This window comes from Drosophila ficusphila, unplaced genomic scaffold, assembly GCF_018152265.1.
Source record: "Drosophila ficusphila isolate 14025-0441.05 unplaced genomic scaffold, ASM1815226v1 contig_412, whole genome shotgun sequence".
Taxonomy (NCBI): Eukaryota; Metazoa; Arthropoda; class Insecta; order Diptera; family Drosophilidae; genus Drosophila; species Drosophila ficusphila.
The window spans coordinates 4,149,915-4,171,850 of NW_025064326.1; the positions used below are offsets into that span (position 1 = coordinate 4,149,915).

The window sequence follows — 21,936 nt, forward strand, 5'->3', positions numbered from 1 at the left end:
TAAGCCTGGCTGAAAAGTTCAATTAGCTTGGGGGTATTGAGTTTCAAGGGAAGGAAGGTGGAAACGATCTAAAATCACTCGAGAAAAAACATAAAAATCAAGAGCCATTACAATGATTATTATATATAATTGGTTAAGAGACAATATTGTAATTGAAGGTATTATTTCTATACAAAATGTATCTACACAATGGCTCCCCAAGAGCTCCATTTAACTTCAAAGAATCTTTTGGACACCAACTATCTTTTGTGGAGTTCAATTAATTACCCCCACCACCCCAAACGAAAATGTTTTGTCAGAATTTGGAAAATCTTTTTCGGACAGGCAGCAGAACATTTGTCACACGCTCGCTTTCACCAGCTCCATCATCATCTTGATTTGGCCGTCCATTCATCCATCCGTTCGTTACCCTTATCCTTATTCTTATGCCCGACTCCTTATCCCGATCCTTATGGTGATGTGATGCTGGTGCCGGAGGGGGTCCTTGAGCTCCCCAATATTAATTGCGCAGCTTCGGAGGACCGACGAAGACGGATAAGACGGCGATGGGTCGTCTGGGGGTCAGGTCAAGTCGAGACCAGCACAAAGGACACGCTGACTGGACTGACCCGTGTCCTTCCCCTGCGTTTGACTTTTGATGAATGGCCAAGAATTCGGCATGACATGAATGAGCATTTTAAATAAATTAGTTGTATTCGAGACGCATTTCTTTTGGCCTGATTGAGTCGTTTGATTAGCTGGCCATAAATCAAAGGAAACATTCGAAAAATGTGCCGGATTAGATGGGCTATTATTGCTTTTTTAAAAAAGAAGTAAAGTATAGGAGGTGTCTTTTATTTTAAAGCTGCTCCCAAAATAAACCACATAAATACACTTGAACCGTAATCCCCCTCAAGATTTATGTCTAGGCGTTATTAATTAAGACGATAAACCTGCACAAAAATTGTTATAAGTTAATTAAGCTAAATGAAAAGCTCTTAAGCATCGAGCTCCAGACGCCGCCGTTCAAGGTGAAGATTGAGCATAAAAGTGCCAGAGATAAATTTGATACGAGCAGAATACCCAGACCAGGCGAAAGGAGAAGACAAATGTCTGGCAATTTGGCTAAATGGCAAACTTGGCCAAGTAAAACATGCACGGGAGCATAATCAAGACAATAATAATGTCATGTGTGTATTTTTGGAGCGCCAGAAACTTCTACGCAAACTTTGGACTGGGCCCTGGTTTGCCGACTGTCTGGGACTCATCTTCCAGAAATCCACATCCCTCCGATTTTCCTTTTGCTCGACTGACTGACAACGTGTGTTAATTATGGCCATCTGTGCGAGGAGCCTCGACTCAACTCAAGTCGAGCAGAGTAGAGTTTTCGTTTCGTTTCGGTTCGTTCTGTGCCCAAATCGCATTAGGGAAATTACCCCGAATGGCGAATACCTGGGCAGACATAAATAGTTCTGTTGTTTTGGCCATTGTCTGTCTGGGAGCCGCTTAAAGGCTTTCCCAGCTTACGGCCACAAGGCATGGGTCTAGCTTCAGTTTTTGGCTAATTAAGCGTTGAAATTGGCATTCTCTTGTTAAGGGAATCAATGGAATCTTTCCCCCAAGTCAATCATGCCTGGAACATAAACCATCTACACGTAAGAAAATAAATACATGTGTATAACATTTACTTTGCTAGAAGTACAAAAAAATATGAAATCATTCAAGTCGGATTCTGGACTTAGAGTAAGATTGTAAATATTTTATGCATTGAACTCGATAGCAAATCCTTAACCGTTTTAGTTGATTTGACGGGCTAACAGTACAGACACTCAATGAAAAGCCAGGGCTATAATTAAATTGATGTACGCACGGTCACGCCTGCGGCATAATTGACTTGTCTTGACCTCAAAGTCCTGACCAAGCATCCAACAAACCAGGCCCGAACACTCTGCCCAAGTTGCGGGGATAGAAATTCATTTTGGCCCCTCCACTAATTGCTATTGACAGTTATGGTTAGGCAGCAAACAACAGGATGATTAAAAATTTAATGATTCTGAGTGAAGAATTCTGGGCAAAGGGATAGGACTTCTCCTGAGGCTAACCGCAATCCATCAGTTTGTACTTCGACCCACTTCTGGGAAAAATCAAAGATTTTGGGCAGACCAAAAATAAAAACTGCCAGCAGGCATTTTCCCTCGGCCCTCGTCGTAGTTTTGTTTAATTTCCTCATCTTCCGGCAACTATGGAAATTTGTTGTTCAACTTGTTGCTAAATACACAAATTTAATTTGATTACAAAGTTCCAGAAACAACATTACTAGGCGTTTTGTGTGCGAAGTTCACCGAAATTGAAAATATCTCAAGGTGTTGGGTAAGTGCAGCCGCAGGCTATTCAAAATCTCAAGCTGCCAGATGCTCGAGTGCTCTTCGCAGCTTAATGAAAAGTGAAATGATATTTGGAAAGCTAAATATTCCACCAGTGTAAAATATTTCAAATTTTGTCTGCTAAACGTAGCCTAAAATGAGATTTTGAATACCCTTTGAAAAGGAAACAAAGATTGGGTGCTTAAGTTAAAGAAATTGGTTTGTCATGTAAAAAAAATCCATTTAGTTCTGTGAAAAAATCAAAAACTAAAACAAGTTATTTGAAATAAAGCGTATTCCGTCCTCTCAATTTTTTTTTATCAAACTGCCAACGTTTGTGTGCTGTATCCATTGCTGATGTTGTAATTCGAGCTTAGTGTAATGGAATTTTTAAGCGAATGTCACCGAAATGCACAAAGTACAATGAGACAACAAGCTGCTCAAGTATGCAAAGACTTTTACCCTCAACACACGCAGACATACAGGACACCTTACAGCTTATTACATTGCCCTTCCCCTTCAAGGACTCCCCGCCGAACTTGCAACGTGGGGAGCTGGAAAAAAATGAAACTTATTTTCGTAGACAAGAGCGAATCTTGTGTTTATTTGCGCTTATATGCACATCGTCCATCATCTATCATCAGGAGGAGTGCGGGCGAAATGGCCCCACTTTCCTTTTCCCATTTCCTGGGCTGCCATTATTATGATTGTTATTAACTTAAATAGAAAATACTTGACTGTTTCATAAATCTCACCCACTCGGTTGGCCCGCTGAGAGGAGCCTGAAGTCTGAAGCCCGAAGTTGGGGTCTCGCTGCGTGGAGTAGATTTATGTTGCCCTTGCTGCTTTGTCGTGTGGTGATGAGTTCCCTTTTGATTTATTGGGGAGCGGGAAACTCGTACAAAGGAAGTTGAGTTAACCCGCCCAGTGGCGTACCTAGGGTTACTGGCGCCCGGGGCAAAGCGAAAAATTTGCGCCCCCCTACCTCTCTGTCCAATGAACGTGACAGATTATTGTTTTTCAAATTAATAACATTTAAAATATTTTGAGTATTTGAAGGTTTATTAAGAAAAAGGTTTGAAAATTTAAAAAATTTTTTTTAAAATTTTTTTTAAGTTTTATTTTCTAAAGACCAATATGTTCAGAATGTTGTGTAAAAATTTTTAGTCAGAGTCAAACTAACGGAGTTACAGCGTTTTAAACGACCGAATTTGGACGTATTTTAACGTATAAAAATACTTTGAATCGTTTTTCCCGAAAACGTTATTTTGAAAGTCGGTGAACATTAGAACTCAAAATCTACCGAACCGATCTTTTTCAATTTTAACACAAAGGCTCCACATAAATATACAGGTTATCAGGAAAAGTTTTTTTTTAATTTTTAATTTTTTACTATTTTTAAAAAATAAATGATCAGCGATTTTTAAAGCTAAAATCGCACTTTTCACTTTCACGTGCTCCCAAAAATAGACAAAAAATAAATTTTAAAAAAACTCTTCCTGATTACCTCGGGAAATTCATTATCTTTACGACGCATATCACATTTTATTTTTATGATGATCCGTTAACGCCCTATGATGTTTACCGCAAAACAACTTTTTCTTTGGGCGCTTCGGAAGATTAACCACCACAGGCTTATTTCTAAATATTTTTTAATAATTTTTTTCTAACACTCTTTAAAAGTTGAACAATAAAATGTAATTAAGCTCAAAAAATCGTCTTTTTGACTTCCAAGTGCTATAATCATATAGGTAGATAAGAAAAAATATATATAAATAATGGAAAAAAAATTATAACGTCGTTGTTTTTAATCCCACGAGCAAAATAAGGATTTTTTTAATAACCCGTGAATTGAGAAAAAAAATCATTAAAATCTGACAACGTTGTTATATAGCTGCCATAGGAAAGATCGAAAAATCTAAGTAGAAATTATGGAAACTAAATTATAACATCGTCGTTTTTCTTGAAATACGAATTAAAAAATAGTCGAAAATTTGGAAAATTTATAGAAAAATCGTCATAGCTTCGATGATGTTTAGCGTTTATGCATTTTTATCGGCATATTTGATGACTGCAAGGGTATATAAGCTTCGGCTTGCCGAAGCTAGCTTCCTTCTTGTTATTATTATTTTGTTAGATGAACATGATTTTTCGAAACATACAGTGTAATTCAAATACGATTTTGCGCCCCTTAGATTTGGCGCCCGGGGCACTTGCCCCTTTCGCCCCCCTAGATCCGCCACTGAACCCGCCCAGAAAAAAAGTAACATCTGCTGGGATATTATTTAAATCATAAACCAAGAAGTAAGTTATGGAATAATAAAGAATATATATTGTTCGTGATGTGAATACTCACTCTCGTTTTTTGGTTACCTCTTTTGTAACCGAACAACTAACTTATTCAACTGATTAAACATCCCTGAACTGCTTGTATGCTCCTTGAACCACGACCGCAGAATTCAATTAAAGCGTTTTGCGTTTCACCTCAAGAATTAGGCAAACTAATTGGCCGCAGTCTCTGGGAGCGAAAGAAAAGCAGCCTTTTCCAGCAGCGTTCGCCGGCTTTTCCCGAGAAGACTGCGTCTGAAGGCGCTGAAAACTTTTAATAAATCCGCAAATTACTTTATAAGCAACTCGTTTTCGGGCTGCTTATTTTGTTTGCTCGGCTCGGCTGACTCGGTGGGATGACAATGAGCGCGATAAGAACTTGGCATAAACAAGCCCAAAGCCGTATAAACTGCAGAGGAGCGGAAGGCCGGCTGGAATTAAGCCAGATGGCCGGCGGATGAAAGGAAATGCGTCCAGTCGGGATATAGCCACCCAACCAGCCATCCAGCCAAAGTCAGCCATTCACACAACACGTTGACTGCCGCGTTGGCAATTTTTATTTAGCCTTTGTAAGTTAATTTGTGCACTATTGTCCTGCAGGACCCGCCGAATGAAACGTTTGCCTTTTGCACTTTGCTCCTCGGCTTCTTTATTTTCCCTTTTTACTTTTTTTTTTTGTTTAATGTAATTCAATTTCAATGAAATTTAATCGTCCGAACATGGTAGTGACCAGGCACCCTCCCTTTTGTCCTTATTTGCGTCATTTTGTGGTGGTTAATTTCAGTGCAACGCTTTACTATTCAATTATGTTGCCGCTTGTCGCCTCATTCGCGGACTTTTTTATGCACTCTTGTTTATGATGAGAGCAGTTCCCTTCGAAACTTCCTGCCATACTGCCATCCTGGCCCATTGTCCTGCTAATGCCGGCCTCTCCTGTTTGTCATCCCGTGTCGCCGAGTTGCTGTTGTGCTTTTTTCATTGTTATGAAAAATTAAATGGGCATAAATCATGCTAATGGCGCATTCAAAATTTATTACGCTTTAAAGCCCGCCGAGCACACACAATCCGCCATCAACTTTTTTATGTATTTGCAATTATTTCTGCACGGGGTGGAATTGGTTCCGAAGTCTAGTATTGAATGGATTTGGGTTTTAGCGCGGCGTGGGTTAGTACGGTTGATCTCGTCTCAATTTCAATTAGATGATTGTTAGAATGTGAGTATATTTTTATGGGGTATTTATTCTGACTGGATGATGTCAGCAGGGCTGCAAGAAAAGGGAATCTACAATCATTTTTGGAACAGATGAAAGAGGATATATATTAAGTGGGTTTGGGCTCTTAAATCGGATTGGAATAATCACTTAATGCATTTCTGTGTGCTGAAACTAATTACTGCAAAAATAAATAATTAAAAGTGTATTGTTAAAACTAAATTACCTGAAAGCCATTAACATTTCCACTTTACAAATCTCCGAGAATTTCCCAGTGATTAACCCACCGGCAGCTGAATGCATTTGCCCACTTCACCGCCGTAACTAACTTGGCAATCTAAAATTTCATTCGCCACGCAGCTGGTAACAATGTTCCCCGCTTAATCTGCCCCATAAAAGTGGGGGCATTCGGGGGTTAAGGGGTTGGGTGGTTGGGGGGTTGAGGGGGCAGAGGGCGGACCACCCACATAATGCAAATTGCTATTATAATTTGCACAGCAGCGGCGTCATTCATCAGCCTTAGTGGGTGTGGAAGTTAGACAAATTTCCCAGGGATTATCTGGAAGGATGCTCTGGCTGCATTTTGTTGCTGCCACGCCGCCGTTGCAACATTCTCTTGCAGCTCAACGCGTTGGCGCTTCATTCCATTTATTATAACAAGTTTTTTGGACTCTTTTGCCGCGTTGTGGGGGTTACTTTCATTGCCAAAAATATATATTTCAAGTGGGTTCAACTGCAGAGCGCATTCTATTTGGTTTTAGGATTTTTCGTCCCGAAAACGCACGAGTTTGTTGCAAACTGTTTCGCACACAAACACACACACACACACACACACACTGGACCACGCAGACACATTGGCACTGCAGATACAGATACATTTTGGCCATTGCAGTTTGCAGTTCACAGATTCGGATGCGAACTATACTCGACCTCCCGCAGAGGAGTTTTCATTTGGGTTTTAGCCCTGAATCACACCAAGGAAAGTTTTTTTTTTCCAGCTTAAAAGGGAATATCGAAACAGAGAGAAAAACTCGAACTATGAAATTAAATAAACTGAATTTTTAAGATACCTACTGAAATTGTTCAAAGGAAAATTGAGAATAAATATGTAGTAGTAAATAAAACAAAATCATTTTGATCAAACATTTTAACGATACTTTCTGTTAGATAATAAAATGCATTCAAATATTTTTAAATAAATATTAAATATTTGTTCGCATACAACCACCGCAACCGCAATCACTCTTGGTTGATTTTTCTTGCATTTCGTGGCTTTTCTTTTGTTTTTCCTGACCATCCCCCTTGGCTGCCGTTTTGGCCTTTTTCCGCCTTTCATTGGTCCACCTAGTGTGTTGTTTACATGTTCATTCGCGGGATTTTTCACTTGAAATTGGAAAGTCGACGTCGGCACAAAGAGTTAAGTCCTTGCATGTTGCGAAAGGGAATCCCGAGGGGAAATGGAATCGCTTATTGTTCTGACCCACACATTGTTGCCCCAAATGAAGGATTTTTTCCCTGGCAGCCTCTCTCTTTTGCGGTTGTCTTTGCATTAAGCTTGTTATGGCTTTAATTTAGAGGCATCCTTGGCGAGAATCGCATCAACGCAGCTGGAGATCGTTAAATAATTCATGTCAGGCCGCACCGAAATCGGAAAACGGAGGGAAAAGCCGGCGAGAAACGAACCGAAGCAATGAAAGCCAAATTAAGCAGTGGAAAACGTTTAGCCAGGATGCCAGGATGCTGGGATGGGGGGATAATCGCAGGAGGGAGTTGGATAGCCAAGAGCCAGACTCTCGCAGGATATTCCCAGCTGGGCGCCTCTGGAGCGCCTGATTTACGTTGCAATAATTTTCATCTCATTTTCATTACTTTTTCGGGCTTATCCTGGCAGCCCTTCCGCTTCTTTTTCTCCAGGATTCGGGGCGAGTCCTTGCCTTTTGCATAAGGCTAAAAGGTGAGAAGCCCGCTTGGCCTGCAGGTCGCTCCGCTCTCTTTGCCAGGGTGGCCACTTGAGCCCGGCTATTTATCATTCCCCAGGAGCTTATACATAAGTTTCAGCCTGTCCATAGGCTTCTGCATTCCGGAGTCCTCGGTTGCCGGGGAAATCCCCCACTCCCGCTGCCAGCAGCTGTGAAGTTTCCATGGTGTCGCTTTTTTCTTCGGCAAGTGCCATCAAAAGTTGTGAACAAGTTGCAGGTTTGAAACAACAACGGCAGCAGGAATAAAAGGGATCAACAAGGTACTCAACACCAGCCGGGGAAATTGGAATGGCAACGAGTGTGGCACTTCACAGTGGTGACAGATTTACATCAATTATTGAACAGGTGCGAGGTAACAGGTTGCTTTGCTGGCAAAAAAAAAGGAATTCCAAGTGAATTGGGTAAACCTTCAAGAGCATTGACAACTATTTCCCCACAAAAACTAAGCATTCGACTTCGATTTGTGTGCTTCGAAAGAGGCAGATTGACAAGTTTGTCAAAGTCAAGCTTTAGAAAACTCAATTTATTGTTCCTTATATAACAAGATTTTTTTAAACTATTTTTACAAATTTACTTTCCTTTTTTTTCACAGAATTTCTCAGCCAACTCTCGCTGTAAACTTTTTCCCTGGAATGCTTAACTTTTTGATTTGCGTAAAATTTGTTTGTGCCTTCTCCAAGTCCTCACATCCGCTTCATTAAGTACTAAGACCTCACAGAATGCTCACCCAACAACAAAACGATTTATCCCAGGAAAAAGGATTTGCAAATTCAAGAACGAGAGCCGGCTCCTTTTGCAGGCAACTCAACTCAACTCAATTAGTTGCACGCATCCATTAGATATTCCAGGCACAAAACAAAAGAGTAAAGCGATTGCAAAGCCATCGAATAGCCGAAGGCTCAGGGATCCTAAAAGAAGGGAATTTGGGGACCAAGGTCCCAAGGAAGGGAGGGGGATTATTTTTTGGCCGTGCAGGAGGTCAGACCACAAACAAAGATGTCACGCAGTGCGTTGCCCAAAGGGATTTGGCCATTGGTACGCCCAAAATATAATATATGACATTTTGTTATGAATACCAATGCGAGATGCTGGAGGGTCGAAGTGGGGCCGACTTAAAAGTTTATGCCAAGGAACGCTTTGCATAGACCAGAGATATATTTATTGGCAAGGGGATGCGGCAAGGAGATTGTACTTGATGGTGGTCCACACCCACTAAATATTATTTAATGGGATATATGGAAACTGTTTGAATCTTTATCAGTTAAAGCTTTCCATGAAAGTGATGAAATAAAATTGTTAATTCTTATAAATCCAAGAAGTAACTTAAAAAGTAAGCGGCCCTCCCAATACCTGGTAATCTACTCCCCATCATCTAAAATATAATCAAATCAATTGGCAGACAGGAAAGCGCAGACAGTTGGCCCAACCAACTGCGACTAATGCGTCGCCATCAGATATGCAAACAATCGGCGGCCCAGACGAATCTTTTGCAGTCGCAGAGTTTATTAATCCGGACTGTGCATGTTGTGGGGCTGTGACTTCCGGCAGGAGGAGCTCCTTAGTTGTGGAGCCGGACTCCGTGGGAAGGTTTCCTGCAGGCGGAGCGTAGGGCGTCGGGCAAGGCGGCTCCCGAGAGGCTCAGCACGGCTCCCGGCTGGATGTTCCTGATCAGGTTGTAGAGCCGCTGGTGCTGGTAGCTGCTGGGCGAGGCACTCTTGTAGATCGAGTCGTCCACGTAGACCTCGTCGATGCCCTCGTCCATGATGCGGGCGTGGTAGTGGTGGTGCTGCGGGAAGAAGTTCAGCTCGGTGCCCAGCTCCTTGAGGACGAGCAGGTTCTTCTCCTGGGAGGGCTGCTTGATCAGGAAGACCACAATCTCCTTGTCGCTGTAGAGGCTTTGGCCAGCCGGTAAGACGGTCAGCTCCACAACCTTCCTCTGGCAGCAGATGAACTCCGGCTCGTAGGGCTCCATCGCGTGGAAGGTCAGCAGTGTGGGATCCGGCTAATAAAATAGTAAAGTTATTATTTTTTAGGGAGAAGCATTGCTCACATTGAACCGGTTCCTGTAAGTGCGCAATAATTCCTCAGTGCTGTAAATAGTGCCATGCCACTTTGGCGGCAAATAGAACTCCTGGTCCGCCGATGTCAGCAGCTTGGTGCCATGCTAAAACCAGAAAGTAATATGTCTTATCACAATTTGGTTACTTTATTTCATTCTTACCAGCTCGTAAGAATAAGTGTGCAGATTCTCGGGAGTGGCCTCCAATGGGTTTCCAAAATCGTCCAGAAACATGACTTCCACTATTAACAGAATAATATTATCAACTTTAATATTCAACAAGAATTTAGCTTAGCTTGAAACACAAACGAACTTTGACAACTATTTTATACCTTCAAAATAGCAAGTTGGACTTAAAAGTTTTTGAGGCTGAATTCTTAAATTTGTGGGAACAAAGCTTAGCATCGCCAGTTTACGAGAGTGACCGCAGTCCACTTATGCAAAAATCATAGATAACGTCGTTATGGCTTTCTATAAAGTGTTGTAAAACGGTCTTGAATGTGACTTCTTAAAAGTAAACTTATTTTTTAAGAAGTAACGGTCTTGGTGTTTTAAAGATTTGAAGATGCCTTTAAAAAAAGATTAGGTATTTCATTGGAGTGTAGATCGCCTTCACTCACAACGGGAACTTGCAAATTCAAGGTTGCATTTCACAAGTGATTTCCTGTACCCAGGGCTGCATTTTAATCCACAAAGAGATGCCGGGGAGGAGCTGCCAGCAGACATTTCCAAGGCGATTATCCTGACTGGCTTGGCCCCATAAATTTGTCCACGCCCATAACTGGGCTGACAACTTAAGTGCGGTCATGTTTTTGGGGTCCGGCTCTCCCCTCCATTAGGAAAACAATTACAGACGACACTGACAGGCCCGAAATGCCGGCCGAAACTGAGATCCCGGCAGGAGGAGTCGAGCAGGAAGAGATAGTACTCGGCGTCTGGCCGGGATGTGGCCATAAATTATGAGTTTGTCGTCACATGCTGGCGGTCTTAGCCGGTGGTCATGTCTATTAAGTAGCCTTCGGAGTCTCCAACTGTTCGTTTGTCCGGTTTTTGACACTGCCTGTGGCTTATTTTGCAATCCTTTTTCCAGGCAAACCCACTCACTGCATTCGGTGACCGTTTTGTAAACTTTTCCTAGGTGCTCCCGGTGGCTTAACCCGCCCGCCAATCTTATAGCCCGCATTCAAATCCCTACGACATGAATTACGGCCCGGAAAATTCCTTCGGCCTCAGTCTCATTTTCATGCTCACGAACTGGAGAGCGTCACATGTGTGTCTAAGTGATTTTCAATAAGTTGCGAGTTCCGGGGAGTTGGGTCAAAGTTTTTGGGGCACGATTTTTCACAGCTCCAGATGTCTATATACACACGTCTATATACGTATGGCAAGTAGCATAATTTATGGCGCCTTCGCATGTGGGTATGTATGGGTGTGTGTATGTGTGTTTGAACTGGCGGATTTTCGCAGGCGTCGATAATGACGAGCGATTTCTCATAGCCAAAAGTGAGTTTCGGCCGGGGGGTTGGGATCTCGCTCATTTCGGCAAAGCACCAGCCATTTGCAGCAGCTGCGACCGACCTTTGACATCCCCCAAGCCCAAGTCCTCCACGTTCCCGGGCCAACTACATGGCACGTAAAAACAAACTTGATTCTCGGCCATCAGAAAGCGCCATCCGTCTTCGAGAAAACGTTCGCTTTGACTGCCAAGCTGCCAAGTGCGCGACGTGATTCAATATTTCTGCGAAATTATTTTTTAATCATAGTTGGACAGAAGTCAAGCAAATATAGAATTTAGGAAATGATCGAATACAAAGTGAGCAGTGGGTAAAATCAATAAAACAATAAAACAGCATTAGGTGACAAATTTCAAGCATAAATAATTGTTCAAAGATTCTTTTTGGTTTTTAAAAAATTCTACAAATAATTAAGGTGGCTTTGTGTTTGCATATTTTATTTCATTACAAAGTCTGTATTTTAATAATAAGTATTACAATTTCTTCGTCAAATTGTTTTTCAAATACCACATGAAAGTGACAACTGCTCAAACAAAAGACGACAACTACATGTGTAAAAACCACATAAACCATAAAAACAACAAAGAATGAAACGAGAAAAGTGCTAAGAAAACTTTTGCAATTCGTTAGATGTGCAGCTGCCATTGGTCTCCTTGGTCTCGGCTATTAACGCAATCGAATGACGTTCTTGGCTCGGATCCGGATTTCGATTCGCCTTTCTCTTTATGGTAAATGCCCGCAAAATGTTTGAAACGCTCAAATGGCAAAATGGTGAAATGGCAACCAAATCAGCGGATCCCTTGCCATCCTAAAAATTGCAATTGTGACAATGCTGACAATCTGCAGGCGACAGCCAACAGCAGAGCTCAGAATGGAAGTCGGTGGGGATCGGCAAGTTATCGGGGAGATGAGGGGAAACAGAAGGTTCTGGCAGTTCCGTCTACAACTCATACAGATTCCCCTTGCACTTAAAAAAATTCTCTTGGGTAGTGATAACCTTGATTTTTATTATACTTGGTGAAGATTACACACTCCAGTTAAATATTGTTTATCATAGTTTCCCTATCTTCCGTTTATTTTGAAGCTAAAGAAAAACTAAATATACATTTTCTATAAAAATAAAAAATATTATCTGTGTACTGGCCGTCTAGCTTTCGCCTTCGTGGCAACGTCAAGAAAACGGCGACACTTACAATCAGTATGAAATTTACGCGATTTTCATTGCGGCAAATGGTTCGCTTTTTTCGGTATTAACATTTCTCGCCAGTCTTTTGGGGGGAGAAAAAGGGGAGTGAGGGGGGAGGGAGAGTGTGAGGTGTGCATTTAAAAGAGTGTGGGGGAGATGACATTGTAGCCCAGCTGAAGTCGTGCCAATTTTCATAATTCCATTTCTTTTCAGAAAAGCGAATTGGATGTTATGAAATGCATACAAAATTTAAAAATATAAGATTGATTAGGATAGCAAATATATAAGTGTTTACCCCTTCGTTCCTTAACTTAAAGTTCTTATTTAGTTCCATGATGTACTTGAAAGCATTTTAAGAAGCATAAATGATCTCCCCGAGGTCTTTAGTCTGGTCGATCTCCCTGTGGAGAGTACAGAGTATTCGGTACATCCTCAAAGGAATAGAACTCTACTCCCCTTTTGGCTCCTTTTCTCCAGTCATAACCAGGATAACAACAAACAGGCAAACAGCTCGCGGCTGCCACGAGCCAAAAGTGGCATCAGCTGCGGCAGTTGGCGCGGATATATCTTACCGAACAGTTCGCTACCCCCCGCCGGACCCACCGACATCTATCCCGGAATGACTGACTCTAGCCGAGGATAATGCAATAAGCGCTGCCAACAAGCGCCCAACGTCTTCGTCCTGCGACTTTGGGCCTTCCAGCGAACTGCGTTTGTGGGTGGATGGTTGGTTGGGTGGGTTGAGGGGGTTGCACATGTGTGCCAGACAGGTTATGCGCTATAAAAAATTTAAGAAATTGCTACCAGCGCCAGCGCCAAAAACGACAATACTTACGAGCATTTCACAAATCAAAATACTTTCGAGAGTTCGTCCCCTAGTCTCTAGTCCTTCTTGGCAATTCGTTCCAGTGGCAGATTCAGGGGATTATTGAGGGTTAAAGTAACCCAAAATAATTAATGATGAACCAAAACTTCAGTTAGTTAATTTTTAACTCTATATGCAAAACATATATTAATCTAAAATTAATTTAATAAATTGATGCAGTTATGGAATGGATATTTTCTAAAAACCCCTTACAACAAAGTACAGTGTCCGCCACTGTTTGTTCCCCTGTCCTTTGTTGTCTGCCACGAGTTGTTATTGTTATTGTTCTAAAGGTTAGCGTTCTTGTGTGCCAGACTTTTCCGCGAGCTCTGTTTTTTTTTTGCTTGAGTCGAAACACAACTGATGCCCAAAGGAGCGATGCGAAAAACAATGTGCTAAATAAATAAATTTGTCCAAGACTGCAACATCAAAATAAGGTACGAGAACTTGTAATATAGCTGTGTGAATGGTTGGGTTTTATGGCTTAGCACGTGATCAGGTGGGTGTTAAGTTGGATATAAATAATCAGATAAATTTATTGAAATGATTGTTGTTAAGTATTTATCATTTTGAAGTGTGTCGGAAATTAAACTTTATATTTAAAAAGATGCAACAAAAATCTCATTAAGTAAATTCAACCAAAGTTATTTAACATGGAAATTTAAAAGTACATGTAATGTTATAAAATTAGTTAAGTGTAATTCCGAATCAACTATTCCTTTTGAAGTACTTTCCAGGCTAAGGTTGGTCTGTTTTTTTTTTGCAGATCTCCTAGCCATATCTCCGTTTAATGGCGGCTCGTTGTAAGTACCCCCCACCCCCCGGAGCCATCCTAATATATGGGCCATTGCGTGCGGAGTAGAACACGAGCAGTTGGTAATATCCTAGGAGAACGCCATGCAAAAGGGACAGGCAACAAAAGCGAGCACAAATTGCGTCATGTTTTGCAATTCCCACGCATTCTGCGGAGCTTCCCCCACCTCCTCTCAGAGCTCCCAGGCTAGGGTTAAAGGTCGCCGGAGTGAGTCTCCACCCACTTGATGTTGCTGCTCCAGCTGTCCTCGCCTGGATGTTATTTGGCCGACAGTTTAGTGTGATCCCCCTTCGAATGGGGGAACGGGACTCCTTTTTTATGTCAACTGTTGATTGCAGCAGTCGCAAACCCCGAAACGATGGCTTAACCCCGGCTGAACTGCAACAATAATCAAAATTAATTCAATTTCGGCGGCTGGCTTTAAAGGTAGCCACTTAATTAAATGGCCACACGCGCGCTCTATATGTGTAAATAGCTTGTGTCCTGCGGCACTGCACTGATTTTTATGCGTCGTGCAAAACTCTGTTTAAATCAAATTACATTCAACAAAATGCACATAAAGCGAATGAATAACCACAAAATATTCGAGCACTTAAAATGGCAAAGTGATTGAATTGTGGGCAGGGATTTTCGAGATGCCAACGTGTCACGTGTGAGTTGCAGAGATTAATGATGAAATAAATAGTTTTTCTATCCGTTTCTGATTATTTAAGGTGGTATTTCATGTTTTAATAAGGATTCATTTCTGAAATTTTTGGTAGTTGGGTAAATTCCTCAGATGCCATTTCAACACGCTGTCATCTCCATTTGTCAATGCAGTTTTAACCACAGTGACAGCTTCCAATGGGGACCGATTGCAGGGCATATTAAACATTTAAAAACTTTTAAAAACACTTAATTATAAATTGCATTAAATACCCTTAAGGAAGATAGCTTTAAGTAGTTGACCCCTTCGAAAAGTTTCCCAAGTTACGCCCCTGCCTGCGGCTATGGATATATCCAGAAAACTGCACTTATGGCCTGTAATAACCAGCCGACTCGGGCTCTCATCTGTCCACTCTTCGCTGCAGGCTTATGGTTGCCTTTGATCAAATTATCCCTGGCCCCAAGCTCCGGGGCCAACGCTCAAGGATTGCACCTGTTTTTAAGCTCAGATGTCCGGCAAATGTGTACATATTTTAAATTTAATTACTACACGCTGCCTGCAACAAACAGTGGCAGCCACAGCAAATCCAAGCAGAGCCCATCCATCCATCCAAATGGGACGAGCACACTCCTTTCATGGGGAAGTGCGCTATAAAGTCCCCTTCCCAAATAGTTGGCTGGCCATTCAAAATCTGCGCCAGCCACATATGGATAAAAATATGAGTTGAAACGAGGGTGGGCTTAAATTTATCACTCAAAACTATTTGAAGAAACTATATAAAACAAAAAGGAAAAAGCAATTATTATTATTATAATTTATTACATAAAATACTTTTATTTTAATTGGTAGATCTGTAGATATCTTTTCAACTTACCAATCTCCACTCTTCCCGAAACATATATCACCTGGAAAACCCTTAATTTCCCCGAAATCCTTCCTTCACACAGATGCTTCAGCAGTCGCCCTGCGGACATTTTTGCACATTTAACTCAATTTGTGGTTTACATTTAATTAATTTAATAATATATAGGGAAATGTAATTCCTCGTTCTCTCGCCAGAAAAAAGATAAGCAAAACCGCAGAAACCTCGCCACTGTCAACCATTTTCCTGACCAGATTGAGCAGGAGATACAGGTTGAGACAAGGGTAACAGTAACAAATAAAACAGTAAAGCATTCCAAATGATTTTGTTTTAAAAGAAGGCAAATTTGTGAAAACACTTATTGAAATAAAATCAAATTAACATAAATTTCAATTGGTTTTATTATACGAAATGCAAAGCGTTCGACAGATGGCGCGAGTAGCAATGTGAATAGATGGCGCCACAAATACAATCCACAGGGAGCCAAAAGCTTTTTCTTTAGTGGATGTTATTTAAAACCATTTATTATGCGTAAAAATCCACGCAAAGAATAAAACGGTCAACAATTTTAAATTTTTAAAAATTTTAATTTTAAAATATTTTTAGGAGTGACCAATATTTTGTTACTCTCACTCTCACTCTCTGATTCCGAAACTTAACCCCGAAAACCATGCCACTACTATAAAAACTTAAAAATTTTTTTAAGTTTTTATTTTAAGTTACCTTGAACCATTTACTTGTACCCTTCAAACACCATGAGGAGGGCTAGTGCTCAATAAAATTTTTGGGTCTTCACCTTTGTTTTGCAGATTGTAACGAGTGTCTGATAACGAAGCATTATCCAGATCGTCCGCCTTTCACTATTCTTTCCATTGGTAATCAGCATCGACGCACTAGAAAAAAAGCTCGTTGGCCAAAACAAAGCTCCCCCTTCGCATATAAATAAGCAACAGTTCGCGGTCAAACCACAGTTCTAAGCCAGAAACACAGCAGAAGTAAAGTTCAGTTAAGAGCAATTAACCACTCGGTTCTATCCAAAATGAATCACCGGTCAAAGTACGAGCCACGTTATTGATATATATCTAAGTTAAACTATTTATTTACAATTTTATTATTTTGGCAGTTCGCACTTGTGTCTTTTCGTCTTGGTGGCGGCTAGTGCCATTTTCCTTGGAAATGCCCAAGTTCCATTTCCCGGCAAGTGCCCCGAAGTCAAAATAGTGGAGTCCTTCGATGCCGAGGCGGTAAGTGATTACTTTAGAATATCAACTCCATGGCAGAAAATAATTCTAAAACAATTCCAAGTTTAAAAAGCTTCAAAACACATATCAAATATTTTTGAACAGCCATTAAATATTTTTTTAATGCTTAGGGAATTTTCTAGAACATAAAATACATTTTTCGGAATGTTGTATATCTTATCTCCATTTAAAGAAACGACAAATATTCCCTTCTAAGTTTTTGATTACAAAACTTATTGATTAGGTACAAACTTGTGACTTAGTGATGATGTATTATTGGAACTATCTTAGAAACCGATCTCTTACCATTTCAGTACATGGGCCTCTGGTATGAGTACGCCAAGTATCCATTTGTCTTTGAGTTTGGCCAGAAGTGCACCACCGCCACCTACAGTATCGTCGATGCCAACACCGTTTCGGTTTTCAATGCTGGAATCAATGAAATGTGAGTAACTGGAAAAATAACTATTATTCCAACTAAAAAACCGAATCCAAACAGCTCTGGAGAACCCAAGAACATCACCGGAGAGGCCAAGGTAATCGGACCCGGTCAATTGGCAGTTGCTTTCTATCCCGGCCGTAAGTGTAATGCAAATTAAATTCAATTTTTGTTTATTCAACAACTGCAAATTTAGAGCCCTTGACGGAGGCCAACTACCTGGTATTGGCCACCGATTACAAAACATACTCTGTTGTCTACAACTGCATCGAATTTTCGCCATTGCTCAACTCCAGTAAGTATTTTAGTGACAACTAAATTGACGGAGTAATAACTTACTTTCCAATTCCAGAATTCGCTTGGATCCTGACTCGTGAGCGTGAACCTTCTGCGAAGACCATTGAGGCGGCTAAGAAGATCTTGGAAGAAAACAAGGTGTCTCTGTCCTACCTGGTTGATACTACCCAAAATGAGTGCTCCCAATCTTAGGACAAACACAAAGCCTTAGAAAGCTTTTAAAGGCGTCTCGAAAACACTTTTATAAATTTTGTAAATTTGTTATTGTGTTCCTAAATCGTTAGTAAAATGTTGTTAAATGTGTAATTTTTAAAATGTTGTTATTACGATGAATAAAAGCAAATGAAAATAAGTTCAGATGTTTAATTAACAAATATGAGGGAAAAGCTACTTTTTTTGATGATAATGCCTTGAGAAATTATTTCAATTAAACTTCTGGAATGGTAGACAAACAGTCCTGATAAGTTAATGTTGTTTTGACCAATTCATGTCAAGAAATAAATTTAAAAAGTCTAGAAACGTAGTCTTAATCATTTTTAATCAAGTATGATTAACATTTATACGCTTTTGTTGCTATGAATAATGCGCTTGAACTGTCATATCTTAATTAGTTATTCACCACAATACTTTAGATTGCCATTCTCAGGACGTTGAACTAACTCACGCAACGATCTGATTAGAATGCGGAAGCCCTTATCAATATGGAATCATCGCATTGTGCATACGAACATGATGTATACAATGCAATCTATATCTATATTCGTTTTCTATATGTGCTTAGTGGCTGTAACGAGAGCAGTGGCAGTCCAGTATTTTGGAGCCCCGCTCCCCATAATCACTTTCATCCAGATCGTTTGCATTTCACTTTTGTTGACATTGGCAATCGGCGTCGGCGCACTAAAATAAAGCTCGTTAGCCAAAACAAAGCTCTCTCGGCACTCGTATATAAGATACAATCGCACTGCAGCAGAACCTCAGTTGTAAGTCAGAGATACGACAGAAATTAAGTTTAGAGGCGAGATATTATATCACTTGGTTCTATTCCACGATGAATCACCAGACGAGGTACGCGCGCCACTCCAAAAAATCTGAATGGTTATTTAAGTTTTATTATCTTGACAGCTCACACCTGGTGCTGCTTATCTTGATGGCGGCAAATGGATTTTGGCTAGCAAGTGGTCAAGTCGCACTCCCAGGCAAGTGCCCCAATGTTACGGTCTTGGACACTTTCGATGCGGAGGCGGTAAGTAGGCTCTTTAAGCGATTAAACACATTCCAAAACAATCCAACAAGGCCGTTTTGAATGAAACTCTTATCTGGGAAAAGAATGAGTAATATAGGAGTTCCTCATCACCATGACATTGCTTTATTAAAAGAGGGTTTGTTTAACATAATAATTACTTTAATATGTCCACTTTAAAAAACCATAACTATTAATTTTAATATTTTTATTTTAAAAATATATTAGAGATGAGGAATCTTTGGTAATAAGTTACTCTATATCAAGAAGTTCAGTATCTTATAGACGCAGAAAATTTTGTAATCAATTACTTATCAATAGTTCATGTTCGTAAGTAAAATGCAAAATATTTTCTAGAATATATATACGAACAAGTAACTTCTTTATCGGAAAGTTTGGGTATGAGGGTAAATAATAAAGAGCAGCGTATTTTCTAGAATATAAACAAGAAAATCGTACAGACGAGGAAAGTTTTTAATCAGCTGCTCTTATCAAAAAGTTCATGTTTGTGGGTAAACACTTTATAACTAAAAAAATCAAATTTAATTAGCGAATTTCTTCTTGTCTTATCGTTATGCGAAGCACAGAGTGTTTTCTAGAACCCTTGAAGAGGGTCCAAGGGCTTCTTGATTAGCAAACTTGTTGATTGTAAAAACACTTTCATTCTGCGTGCCATAATAATATTTCTTGGGAGGAAATGAAATTGATCTCCGCCTTTTTCAGTACATGGGCGTTTGGTATGAGTACTCGAAGTATCCATTTGTTTTCGAGATCGGCAAGAAATGCATATACGCCAACTACAGTATCATCGACAACAATACAGTGTCTGTGGTGAATGCAGCTATCAATCGATTGTGAGTTTAAGACAATTAAATATTACCAAACTGTTTAATCAATTCAAACAAAACAGCACTGGCAAACCATCGAATGTCACTGGACAGGCAAAAGTGCTTGGACCTGGTCAACTGGCAGTGGCTTTTTACCCGGGCCGTGAGTAACTTCCAAAACTATTGGCACATCCAGTTTAAATTTATTTGTTAATTTTAGAGTCATTGACGCAGGCTAACTATATAATATTGGGCACCGATTATGAATCTTATGCCGTCGTCTACAGCTGCACAAGTCTAGGGCCCATTGCGAATATAAGTAAGTTAACGAGGAAGTCTACTCAATTTGTTATTATGCAAGCTGTGTCATAACTAACTTGGAGTGACAACCGTTTACGACAGAATGATAATTGAGTTTTTCATTTCAGAACTCGTTTGGATCTTAACTCGTCAGCGTGAGCCTTCAGCGGAGACTGTTGATGTGGCCAAGAAGATCTTGGACGACAATGGGATTTCGCAGACATTCCTCATGGACACAATTCAGAAGAAGTGCCCCCAGCTGGAGGGCAATGGCACTGAGTTGGCCGGAGATGACGACCTCGACGTGGATGACTTTGTGACCACTGTGGTGCCAGAAGCCATCCAAAAGGCATGAGAATGGCTAAGACGCTTCTACGAGCGTCTCTACGATATTTTCATGAACTTTCTGAACTACTAAACTTGTTAATATTTGTTAATATATCGCTAGGTAACTGTTTTTGAGGGGAATTAAAACGAATATATTCGATGAAAGCATTACAAATAAGTGTATTATTAGCAGGCAGTGTTAAACGCTTTTTGAAGTTATTGATTTCATTAATATGTCAATATAAATATACTGTTTGAGCTTATATTAATCTATATATTATTTCTTTTAATAAACTTTCTTAAACATTTTTGGTATTGATAACACATAAAAATTTTAAGGTGTATTGATGTCATACATTAACGATTTGCTATGCGCTTTGGTTCAACTTTCCTTCAGCGGAAAATCTTGATTAGATTTGAAAATCCGCTTAAGTAGATTTAAATATGCCAAACAGAATTGTTTTGTTCTTATTTGTACTAAAAGCTTTCCAGCATGATCAAGTGGAAGATACTCGTGTAAGTACTTTTTTAAAACTATAAAATTATTTCGTAGCTGATATTACTATTTAAAAGACTTGCCGTCTTCGATCTCCAATTTGCATTTGCCATGAAGGCTTTTCATGGATCCTGTCCCGACAACATGACAGCAGTTGGCGATCTGGACATGGAGCGGTTTAAGGGAAAGTGGTACACCCACTCCATATATCCGCCCCTCTCGCTCCGAATCGCCAAATGTCAGTCAACCGAGTTCGTGGAGGAAAGCGACCAGAGATACAGTGTTATAGCTCGGGAACTGAGCTCCCAGTAAGTCAAAGGTATATTTTTCATATTCCATTCTTGAGGAGTCTTTTTTAAAGAACCGGTACAGTGAAGGTCAGAAAAGCAGACATTTTGAAAGTAAAAGTAGAATCTGGAGGTTATCTTTTGGACACCAAAAATACAGGTAATTCTTTTTACAATTTCAATTAAATGGAAAATGATTAATTTTGACTATTTTTTCTAGTCTTTCCCGAGGGAGTTATGATTTATATACTGGATACGGACTATGATAACTTCGCAATTCGATTTTTCTGCTTTGATTCCAGTGATATTTTTAGCTTTCGTAAGTCATCTTCATATGTTAAATAAGGCTGGTTAAATATTTTTTTTTTTTCCCATTCAGATTGGGCTGTCATTCAGACCCGTAAACGCTTACCACCTCCGGATATTTTATTTATGGCCCAACATTTTGCCCACGAAGCTGGCCTTACTTTAAGTGACATGAGTAAAGTGCCCCAGGAGGCGTGTCCTCAAGATACGTAGACTCTTTTGATATTGTGCTAATAATTTAATACTTAAAATATAAAACATCAGCATAACAAATTCATTTAAAAATATAACAGTTTCATGGGAACGCCTTGATTACCATAAATAAGTTGATTATAGATTGGTGGCGAAAAAGTATATTTAAACATTTTGC

At 40.1% G+C, this 21,936-nt stretch overlaps 4 protein-coding genes across 4 annotated transcripts; 3 read left to right on the plus strand and 1 right to left on the minus strand.

Annotated features, from left to right (window-relative positions):
- Nucleotides 1-9,343: 9,343 nt before the first annotated feature.
- Nucleotides 9,344-10,314, minus strand: LOC108095160. Its single transcript, XM_017196114.2, has 4 exons — nt 10,252-10,314; nt 10,082-10,161; nt 9,911-10,024; nt 9,344-9,862 (listed from the first exon to the last, which is right to left on the minus strand). Exons 2-4 carry the CDS (start codon nt 10,151-10,153, stop codon nt 9,419-9,421), a joined length of 630 nt encoding a protein of 209 aa, XP_017051603.1. The 5' UTR covers nt 10,154-10,161; nt 10,252-10,314; the 3' UTR covers nt 9,344-9,418.
- A 6,469-nt stretch (nt 10,315-16,783) lies between these two features.
- LOC108095165 (apolipoprotein D-like) lies at nt 16,784-18,135 on the plus strand. The gene is made up of 6 exons (XM_017196126.2): nt 16,784-16,862; nt 16,930-17,050; nt 17,362-17,492; nt 17,547-17,626; nt 17,683-17,781; nt 17,839-18,135. The coding sequence occupies exons 1-6, from the start codon at nt 16,846-16,848 to the stop codon at nt 17,973-17,975; spliced, it is 585 nt and encodes a 194-aa protein (XP_017051615.1). The 5' UTR covers nt 16,784-16,845; the 3' UTR covers nt 17,976-18,135.
- A 637-nt stretch (nt 18,136-18,772) lies between these two features.
- LOC108095122 (apolipoprotein D) lies at nt 18,773-20,648 on the plus strand. Its single transcript, XM_017196065.2, has 6 exons — nt 18,773-18,848; nt 18,906-19,026; nt 19,747-19,877; nt 19,934-20,013; nt 20,071-20,169; nt 20,279-20,648. The coding sequence occupies exons 1-6, from the start codon at nt 18,832-18,834 to the stop codon at nt 20,503-20,505; spliced, it is 675 nt and encodes a 224-aa protein (XP_017051554.1). The 5' UTR covers nt 18,773-18,831; the 3' UTR covers nt 20,506-20,648.
- A 310-nt stretch (nt 20,649-20,958) lies between these two features.
- LOC108095171 lies at nt 20,959-21,843 on the plus strand. Its single transcript, XM_017196139.2, has 5 exons — nt 20,959-20,993; nt 21,051-21,281; nt 21,335-21,420; nt 21,481-21,579; nt 21,640-21,843. The coding sequence occupies exons 1-5, from the start codon at nt 20,971-20,973 to the stop codon at nt 21,777-21,779; spliced, it is 579 nt and encodes a 192-aa protein (XP_017051628.1). The 5' UTR covers nt 20,959-20,970; the 3' UTR covers nt 21,780-21,843.
- Nucleotides 21,844-21,936: the final 93 nt, after the last annotated feature.

What these genes read in the sequence shown, in the direction of transcription:
- LOC108095160 (XM_017196114.2), bottom strand. Translation starts at nt 10,153, where the DNA reads ATGTTTCTGGACGATTTTGGAAACCCATTGGAGGCCACTCCCGAGAAT. An exon ending in ACACTTATTCTTACGAGCTG is followed by an intron (nt 10,025 to 10,081) that starts GTAAGAATGAAA and finishes TTCTGGTTTTAG; the next exon opens with CATGGCACCAAGCTGCTGAC. An exon ending in CTTACAGGAACCGGTTCAAT is followed by an intron (nt 9,863 to 9,910) that starts GTGAGCAATGCT and finishes CTATTTTATTAG; the next exon opens with CCGGATCCCACACTGCTGAC.
- LOC108095165 (XM_017196126.2), top strand. An exon ending in AGTTGCTTTCTATCCCGGCC is followed by an intron (nt 17,627 to 17,682) that starts GTAAGTGTAATG and finishes CTGCAAATTTAG; the next exon opens with AGCCCTTGACGGAGGCCAAC. An exon ending in TTCGCCATTGCTCAACTCCA is followed by an intron (nt 17,782 to 17,838) that starts GTAAGTATTTTA and finishes TTCCAATTCCAG; the next exon opens with AATTCGCTTGGATCCTGACT.
- LOC108095122 (XM_017196065.2), top strand. An exon ending in AATGCAGCTATCAATCGATT is followed by an intron (nt 19,878 to 19,933) that starts GTGAGTTTAAGA and finishes CAAACAAAACAG; the next exon opens with CACTGGCAAACCATCGAATG. An exon ending in AGGGCCCATTGCGAATATAA is followed by an intron (nt 20,170 to 20,278) that starts GTAAGTTAACGA and finishes TTTTCATTTCAG; the next exon opens with AACTCGTTTGGATCTTAACT.
- LOC108095171 (XM_017196139.2), top strand. Translation starts at nt 20,971, where the DNA reads ATGATCAAGTGGAAGATACTCGT. An exon ending in ATCAAGTGGAAGATACTCGT is followed by an intron (nt 20,994 to 21,050) that starts GTAAGTACTTTT and finishes ACTATTTAAAAG; the next exon opens with ACTTGCCGTCTTCGATCTCC. An exon ending in GCTCGGGAACTGAGCTCCCA is followed by an intron (nt 21,282 to 21,334) that starts GTAAGTCAAAGG and finishes TCTTTTTTAAAG; the next exon opens with AACCGGTACAGTGAAGGTCA.